At 32.5% G+C, this 8,191-nt stretch overlaps 4 protein-coding genes across 13 annotated transcripts in view; 2 read left to right on the top strand and 2 right to left on the bottom strand.

Annotated features, from left to right (window-relative positions):
• Positions 1–8,191, top strand: part of LOC102674846 (uncharacterized transmembrane protein DDB_G0289901-like) — a 44,850-nt gene that overhangs the window by 7,063 nt on the left and 29,596 nt on the right. For all 3 annotated transcript variants that reach the window (XM_031513351.1, XM_031513349.1, XM_031513350.1), the window contains exon 3: positions 4,411–4,418. Coding sequence is in view for 1 of the 3 variants with exons in the window: in XM_031513349.1 (XP_031369209.1) it covers positions 4,411–4,418 (8 nt within the window). In the remaining 2 variants the exon portion in view is untranslated. The remainder of the gene's footprint in view (positions 1–4,410; positions 4,419–8,191) is intronic.
• LOC102678272 (sarcoplasmic calcium-binding protein 1) lies at positions 147–2,953 on the bottom strand. The gene is made up of 5 exons (XM_006621438.2): positions 2,420–2,953; positions 1,227–1,393; positions 1,042–1,171; positions 876–979; positions 147–408 (listed from the first exon to the last, which is right to left on the bottom strand). The coding sequence occupies exons 1-5, from the start codon at positions 2,469–2,471 to the stop codon at positions 280–282; spliced, it is 582 nt and encodes a 193-aa protein (XP_006621501.1). The 5' UTR covers positions 2,472–2,953; the 3' UTR covers positions 147–279.
• LOC102678415 lies at positions 3,586–6,853 on the top strand. Of its 6 annotated transcripts, XM_031513345.1 has the most exons (10): positions 3,587–3,638; positions 3,921–4,138; positions 4,778–4,896; positions 5,032–5,190; positions 5,264–5,446; positions 5,538–5,676; positions 5,777–5,898; positions 5,959–6,188; positions 6,264–6,434; positions 6,497–6,824. In XM_031513345.1, exons 3-10 carry the CDS (start codon positions 4,890–4,892, stop codon positions 6,773–6,775), a joined length of 1,290 nt encoding a protein of 429 aa, XP_031369205.1. In that variant the 5' UTR covers positions 3,587–3,638; positions 3,921–4,138; positions 4,778–4,889; the 3' UTR covers positions 6,776–6,824. The 6 variants fall into 6 exon arrangements, with proteins under 6 accessions (XP_031369204.1, XP_031369205.1, XP_031369207.1 ...); XM_031513344.1 differs by having other exon boundaries at positions 3,586–3,638; positions 4,778–5,178; XM_031513347.1 differs by lacking the exon at positions 5,032–5,190 and having other exon boundaries at positions 3,621–3,638.
• On the bottom strand, positions 6,834–7,767 carry LOC102678551 (U6 snRNA-associated Sm-like protein LSm7). 3 transcript variants are annotated; one of them, XM_006621441.2, is made up of 4 exons: positions 7,621–7,767; positions 7,521–7,532; positions 7,272–7,452; positions 6,834–7,196 (listed from the first exon to the last, which is right to left on the bottom strand). In XM_006621441.2, the coding sequence occupies exons 1-4, from the start codon at positions 7,624–7,626 to the stop codon at positions 7,057–7,059; spliced, it is 339 nt and encodes a 112-aa protein (XP_006621504.1). In that variant the 5' UTR covers positions 7,627–7,767; the 3' UTR covers positions 6,834–7,056. The 3 variants fall into 3 exon arrangements, with proteins under 3 accessions (XP_006621504.1, XP_006621503.1, XP_006621505.1); XM_006621440.2 differs by having other exon boundaries at positions 7,272–7,455; positions 7,621–7,766; XM_006621442.2 differs by lacking the exon at positions 7,521–7,532 and having other exon boundaries at positions 7,272–7,455; positions 7,621–7,744.

Below are 8,191 nucleotides of genomic sequence, written 5' to 3'. Positions count from 1 at the left end.
AAATATATATATATATATATATATATATATATATATATATATAAAATATTGTTGGGAAGATTTGTGTGTTAAACACATATTTGTTCGCTAACGATTTTGTCCTAAATAAATAAAATATCGTATTTACAGAAAAATCTGTGCATGCATGTCTTACAATAAAATAGAGAATTTATTATACGAGTCATCTTACATAAATAATTAAATAACAATTACATGTATTAAATACAACTGGATTGTCTTTTTTATGTGCATATAAGAATTATAATCGTAATATCAATGTTAACCCATTGCATGTAGAGGACCAAACAAATGAACTGCTGGACAATTTTCATCCGGATTACCAAGAAATTGAGCGTAAAGTTCTTGATAACGCGATAAGGTTAATCCTCCACGTCTCCGGTCGTCGTCCTGTACGAATAAATGAATAAAGTTAAATAAAATGCAAAAAGGAACAATTAAATTATAACAATATAATATTTACATTCCTATATTTATATAAAACAGTTTTCTCGTCTTGTATTAGAAGTATTATAGTGAATGAAATTGCAATTTAATTTACAAACGTTTTTTTAAACATTTTAATTAAAAGTTAATCATAATATCATCATACTTACCATATTCTATTATTCTTTATATTAAATTTAAAATTAATTTATTATTTTGTAATTCTGTTACTTTTTCGACAATATCATTAAGAATACATTTTTTATGAATTCTCTAGAAATGTGTCTAATCTAAAATTTGTTAGATCAAAAATTAAAAATAATTGTATATGTATATATCCGGTAAATCAAGAATAAAAATAATAATAATAATAAGAGATCGAATCAAATCAAGCGGTTTTTTAAAAATCGTTTATCCATGTATGATCTTACATTAAGAAGATTTTGATAAGCCTCATCCAAAATATTTACATTATCCACAGGAATTCTTGTTACACAATTATAACGAAATTCATCGGCAGCAATTACACCGTCGTCTAGAAATAAAATTATTTTATTAACAGTAGAAACAAAACGACGAGGTAAATCCTGTATGTACCATTCAAATCTACTATCTTAAAATGACTATCGATAAACATTTTCATTGCTTGTGGAAAATCTTGATATTCTCGTCCGACACAACTTCTCTGTACCGCTTCCTTGAACTCTTCAATAGTTACAATGTCATCCTGAATAAAGAATGCGAATGAAATATTAGCAGAAACAATAGCCTATAAATCTTACTTTGTTGAAATCGGCGAGCTCCGCGATTTCTTCCCACAACGAAAGCATGATGTGTAAATTCTCTTGATATCGATTGTAACTAAATTCTCCTTTTCCCTCGATCAAAGTCATCTTAAGAGCCATGCATTCAAAATCGTGTTTTTCCAATATGCCATTGTTATCTGTGTCTAAATATTGTGAAATTACATATTGTTAGTCGAGTTAAAATATAAAAGCTAGTGCGTGTAAGGCGGCCTTTAATTAATCAATCGTGTTGTGCCAATTTATTTTTAAGGAAATTTTGCCATTGGTATAGCTGGATACATTCCAAGTATTTCACTTTTTGGCAAAGGTCGATATTTTTCATTAAATGTACAACCTTCCTTCTATTCGATTTAGTACGTATATTATTTTGAAACGATAATGATTAATTTTATCGATTTAGTCGATTGGATCGATTATCGATCTTTACATCGTACATCGATATACGTGTTATTAACTTTTCTTATGTATCGATATTATCAAATATCGATTTCTGTTCTTTGAAGTATTGATTTCGCATATTCTTTTTTGTCATACATTTGGAATCAACGACGATCAAATCGCTTTTCTTGTAAATAGAGAATTTGATTATCACATCATAGCAAGTTTATGATTATTACTGTAACATCATACTTTGTTAATGATGCATTTTTGCACACGATTAAGACATATATCAAGCAGAATATTGAAAAAAATCGGATAAATTGTTCTACAAAACGAATTAGAATCAAGCTTAAATTTGGCATCAACCAAGTACGAATATAATGACGACGGCATAGTAATACTTTATAAAGTCAACCTATATCCTAAACAAGCACGATAATGTTGAAATCTTTGGAAATCTTTTTTTTCATTTCTCGAAAAATAAGTATAAAATTCTTTTGACTCTTTTTTATATAACATATATACATATATAACTTGTTAGTACGCACAAGTTCATTTGGAAGAAGGATCAATGGTCGATACATATTTTACGTATCTTTTTGGTAACGATTCGAAGGAAAGAAATCTCAAAGGGTTCTATAATAAATCACACATTAATTTTTATTGATAACTGCACAATGACAACACTCGTAACATGCTCTCAACTTAGAGTAGCAATAATTGACATTATTTGTGCAACAACCAAGGTATGATCACGCACATTCTATCGAAAATAACCGCGTACTAACCGTAAAGAAATCTTACAATGAAATCTACTCGATTATCCCAGCTGTATGCCATTCTCCAAGAAGTCTTTCAGTTAGTATCAATCCTGTTTCTTTTCTTTCACGATCCTTTTTCTTTTTTCTAATTCGTATGTAATTGTTTCTTTTTTCTTTCTTTCTTTCTTTTTTCTGTATCTTTACGAAAGATGAATCAATTGGATGTGAAAGTGAAGTTAAAAAAGTTTTCACTATTCTTAATTGTTCGAAGGTAAAAGAAACACGAGAGGTAAACGGCAAAACGGTTATGAAGAAACTGATTCGAGAGGATGGTGGTTTTGCAATGATTTCGAGTCGAGTTTTCTCGACTCGTAGCTAAGTTTAGAATACTTCCCCCCTCCTCTAAAGAAGGACATGGTAATACCGTTCATGAATACGAGGAAGGGGCTTGGATCATGGTGTCAGTGTCACCATGGCACAGTCACCGAACTTGCATGAAAGTAAATATCGCTTTCGCCAGCTTTCATCGGTTAATATCTCTTGCTTGTGATCATCTTGTGATCTCTTTTTTCAATTGAAATAATTTTCAATCAATCTTCAATATCCTTGAAAATTTTTCCCAATCGTAAAAAGTTCACTAATTAAATGAAAATGATGTTGATGTAGGGAAAATATTCTAAAAATATTATATCAAAATTTGAATTACTACAAAATGAAATATATAAAACGATAAAATAAATTTATGGCACACGATGAAAATGAAAATAATTTACAATATAATTCGATTTTTTTTTTTTATTTTTTTTCGTGTTAGCTCATATAATAACATAAAATCATAAAATCATAAAATCATAAAAGATATACGACTGAGAAATGGCAAAGTAAATCATTTTTTGAGGACGGTTAATTAAATCTGCTTGTCAACAACCTGTTATTTATGTACTTACCAACTTACATAAAACTTTGATGGTGATGCGAAGAGTTCTCTTTATTTAAAAATGTGAGCATAGAAGAAAAGATTATTTTTTTTTTTTTATTAATATAAAATAATTTATTTTTTGAAAAATAATGATATGCATCCATGATAAGTGAAAGTAAAGATTTAAGATAAATAATCCGTTACAAAGTAAATACGGATGAAAAGCGGATAAGAAACAGAGGAACGATTTAAATATATTTTTGAATCATGCCAATGCAACACTCATCCGGAATCGATTAACCGCCAAATCTCAAAGTTCATGTTCACGTAAGTTGCTAAAACAAAACGGAAAATTTATACGTGATAAATTGTTCAACTTAAAAATCAACTTGAACTTATTAAAAAAATGGATTTCTTCTTCTCACACGTACATACGTTTTTGGCTAGCAAAATATTCAAAATCCAAATTTCATTCTATTTTATTACTTTCTCTTATCGAAACGATCATTTCTTACTTTTGCACGACGAACAATATATTTTATATAAAGATTCGGATGAATTCGATGAATATAAATAAATAATCGTAATTGTATATTTTCTCTCTTATAGACGCTTCTGTGAGAATAAGTAAAGCGGAAGATGAACGGGCAAAGCGAATACTCATCATATAAGGCTCGTTTCTGGAATAAGGTGTCAGTTGGAAAGTGCGAGCTCTCGTACAAAGAACGAGAAACGGAACGTCTTGATCTAAAGCTATCGATATGAAATTGCGTTCTCTCTTCCTCCTCACTATCCTCCTTTCCGGTGAGTTTCACGAGTTTCATTTCGTCTTATAATTAACCAATTAATTCAAATTTCAATTGAAACTTCGAAAAGTTCCAAATCTATTTCGATATCCCGAAATGATATTAAAACTATCAAACTACTGAACTACTTTGAGTAACGGTAAATAATATTTACACACTTTCTTTTTTCTCGACGAAAATAAACGTGTATATGATCAAGAGTAACGAGATTTTTCTTTTAGAACTCGATTACTTGGTACGAATTATTTTTATTTTTAAAAAAGAGTCGTGAAAGTTTTATAGAGCTAGTTAGAGTTGGCTAGTCTCTTGTTTCGTCGCAAATTTGGAACAATACGCAATACTTGTTGCGTTCTATATATCCATCATCCAAACGTATTTATAAGCTCGCGGAGAAAAATACTCGTTACGGAGATACAAGTTATTCCTGGCGTGTACACGCTTGATTCAATTTCCGTATTATTTCAGGCGACGCGTCACGGGGGAACGAGAAATCGGAAGACACACCGTGCATCCACGATAACAAGTTCTATCGCAATCCGAACGCGCCGGCACATAACGTTTGGTCGCCTATCGAGTGTGCCAAGTATTATCTTTGCTTGGGTAATTTGTCCCGATTACGTTCCATCCAATATACGCCTCGAGAATAATTTTTCAACCAAGCTCCTCTTCCACAGACAACGAGGTGTTCGAGTTCAGATGCTCCCAGGGATTGTTGTTCGATGTTTCCAGGCAGGTGTGCGATTTCAAAGCGAACGTCAACAACTGCGACGTGATGTCAGGTACGATTTTCGACTAGAAAAAAAAGAGAAAGAAAGAAAGAAAGAAAATGGACAGACAGGGGAATAGAAAAGAAAAGGATATTACGTGTGTGCAATCACCGGATCGTGATTTGGAACTTTTTAAGCGTTTTACAGAGACGCGACCGCCCAGACCGCTTCTCGAGCACGGTGATTGCAATGAGAAACATTTGGCTTGCGGCGACGGTACCTGTTTCCCGGCCGCATACTTTTGCGACGGAAGTGTCGACTGTCCCGATGGCTCCGACGAAGGTGGCTGGTGCGGTAAGAAGAAACGTATTCGTTATTCATTAGTGCTAGAATGTTCTGTATATATATGTACATATATGCTGCATTTTATAATATATAGATATTCGAAACGATCCGAGCGGGGCGTTACCTTGCGATCCGAAGGAGTGCCATTTACCGAATTGCTGGTGTTCCAAGGACGGGACGACGATTCCTGGTAATTTGACGGTGTCGACGGTGCCCCAGATGATATCCGTCACCTTCGACGATGCAGTGAACGCGGAAAATTTCCAACTTTTCTCCAGTAGGGAAACGACGTTATCAATAAGAAAATTGCATAGTTATTTAAATTGTTGTGAAAGTTGATCTCATTTCCTCTCTTCCTCTCTTTCTAGAAATTTTCTCAAACGATAGGAAAAATCCAAACGGTTGCCCCGTTCGGGGAACTTTCTACGTCAGTCATCAGTACACGAATTACAGAGACGTTCAATATCTGTGGAACATGGGGCACGAAATCGCCGCCCATTCCGTCACGTAAAAAAATAGTTGCTGTTGGAATTTTGAATTAATATCACGTATTTATACATATATATATATAAATATATCGTAATCTTTTTAATTGGCATTTTTACAGGCATAGAGGGCCGGAAGAATGGTGGTCGAGGAATGCTACCATCGAGGATTGGTTCGACGAAATGGTTGGCTTGGCGAATATTATTAACAAATATGCTGCGGTTCGTTTAGAGGACATTAAAGGTAATAACTCGTCGTTGTAGAAAAAATTGTGAAAAATGTCCAACTTATTATCCGTAATAGGTTTAAGAGCGCCCTTTTTACGAATCGGATGGAATCGACAGTTTCTAATGATGTCTGAATTTGGATTTGTATACGATTCGTCCATATTGGCTCCATTTTCCGATGTGCCAGTGTGGCCTTATACACTGGACTATAAACCACCGTACAGTTGCGTAGATCTGGAACAATTTTGCCCAACTCGTGCGTATCCAGGTTTATGGGAACTTCCGTTAAATCAACTTTTAGCAGGCGTAAGTTTGCAGGTATACGAATATATATATCTTGTAAAATGGTATCATTGGTATACATTATTTTATCCATTTTAGCAATACACTTGCACGAGGATGGATTCGTGTCCTTCGGATTTATCGGGTGAAGAGATATATAAAATATTGATGCTGAATTTTAAAAGGCATTATCTTAGTAATCGTGCGCCTCTAGGCTTGCATTTACACGCATCATGGTTTCAAAATCCATCGTATTTTTACGCGTTTACGGTAAGCGAATTGTTTCCATTTCTTATAATAATTATTAAATTCGTGTAAATTAATATTTTCAGAAATTCATGGACGACGTGTTACGATTAAGCGACGTCTATTTCGTAACGAGTTATCAGGTAATCGAATGGATGCGTAAACCAACATCTTTAAATGGAATCGAAACATTCAAGCCTTGGAAATGCAATTTGCGTAAATTCCATCCGTTTGAATTGGCTTGCGATTTGCCGAGCAGTTGTAAATTACCGAGTAAAGTTCTTAAATCGTATCGTTATCTACATACGTGTTTCGAGTGTCCTAAAGAGTATCCTTGGTTGAGAAATGAATTTGGAATGGAATGATGCGATTTCGCACGAAAATCTGCGTTAATATAACACGCAAAATGAAAACGTATATTATTAAATTATTTATTTATTATAAAAAACGTGTGTATTTATATTTTTATACGAAAAATCATGTTTATTTATTATATAAGTTTATATAGTTTATATGATGTAAAATAAATTATATTTAGTTTTGTTATAAAAAAATTTGCTCAACTATATTAACATACAAATCAGATTGCTCGCAAAATTTATTTTCTTATTAGAAATATAGATTAAAGAAAAAAGAAATTTTTTGTTTAACCTTCTTGTTGTATAAAAGGATTTTGAATAGATTCCATCCCATCTACAGGACAAATAAGTACCACAGATGTACCTCTACATACGACTAAACCCAACATACGAGTATCTTGATTTAATTTGTATGGATCATCGGGATCTAAAGAAACAAATTAAAATGAATAAATAGTTGTAACTTATGATATGATATGAGATGATATTCAATGAAAATTACCTCTGAGGTATTCTGTAGTATTATCAAGTACCAAGTTGAGGAGGGGATCGTATCCTTTTAAGATTCCTGCAGCTTCCCTTCCACCAGCGAACTTTACTCTAATATTTTTCTCTAAATATTTCGAGAGATCCAGTATACTTTCTTTCTTCTTTCTTTCTTTCGGTTCTCCGTGAGCATTCTGCTGCTATAAGGAACATAAAGAAGATTGAACGGCTTGCAGGTTATGTTGTTAAAATAACGAATCTTTACCTGTTTCGCCGCCTGTAAAATGAAACATATCAATCAAGCTTCTCGATTGATTTTTTACAGATAAAGTTTTAGTGTCGAGAATAATATTATTTATACTTACAGACATTGTTTGGCTTTTTTACAAACTGAGAATGTTACGCTACCGTACTAGTATACAAGTACGACGCATTTTAAACCGACGATTAATTTAGAGGTTAGATATCTTGTTTGAATTTTTCGAATATCGATTCTCGATTCTTTCCCGCGCTTTACGATCGTTTTAAATATAATTTAAACGTATTCATGGTCATTGTAAATAGAGAATGTTCCAACTATATTTCAAATGGGTAAAGTAAAGGAAAAATTGTTAATGAATAATATAATGATATTTTGAACATCTTTATTACAATTGTCATTCAAATGGTAACAATGGGAATACGGTAACAGTTGCAACAATTTCGTAAAAGCTTGAATTTATTTCATATCCGATTTATAAAAAAATACATGTTAATACATGATGTGTAAGTGAATGAGTAATACAGTTAAAGTGACTGTTTCTCATTTACGTCGTTAAGAATAAAGTTTGTGATTGTAACAAATATTTATTAAATCTTATGATTATGAATGGTATCCTGATGACACGGCAGATTTATCGTTTTCCCTTAATTTGGCGCTTATTTCGATCTCACTTA

This window comes from Apis dorsata, unplaced genomic scaffold, assembly GCF_000469605.1.
Source record: "Apis dorsata unplaced genomic scaffold, Apis dorsata 1.3 scaffold_631, whole genome shotgun sequence".
Classification (NCBI taxonomy): domain Eukaryota; kingdom Metazoa; phylum Arthropoda; class Insecta; order Hymenoptera; family Apidae; genus Apis; species Apis dorsata.
This window is presented reverse-complemented; position numbering and strand designations above follow the sequence as displayed.

Coding starts and splice junctions, on each gene's coding strand:
- LOC102678272 (XM_006621438.2), bottom strand. CDS start 2,471: ATGGCATACAGCTGGGATAATCGAGTAGATTTCATTGTAAGATTTCTT. Junction 980..1,041: donor TAAGATAGTAGATTTGAATG/GTACATACAGGA, acceptor TTTTATTTCTAG/ACGACGGTGTAATTGCTGCC. Junction 409..875: donor CTTATCAAAATCTTCTTAAT/GTAAGATCATAC, acceptor TTATTCGTACAG/GACGACGACCGGAGACGTGG.
- LOC102678415 (XM_031513343.1), top strand. CDS start 4,944: ATGGACAGACAGGGGAATAGAAAAGAAAAGGATATTACGTGTGTGCAA. Junction 5,191..5,263: donor CTGGTGCGGTAAGAAGAAAC/GTATTCGTTATT, acceptor TATAATATATAG/ATATTCGAAACGATCCGAGC. Junction 6,435..6,496: donor CGTATTTTTACGCGTTTACG/GTAAGCGAATTG, acceptor TAATATTTTCAG/AAATTCATGGACGACGTGTT.
- LOC102678551 (XM_006621440.2), bottom strand. Junction 7,197..7,271: donor TACTACAGAATACCTCAGAG/GTAATTTTCATT, acceptor TTGTTTCTTTAG/ATCCCGATGATCCATACAAA.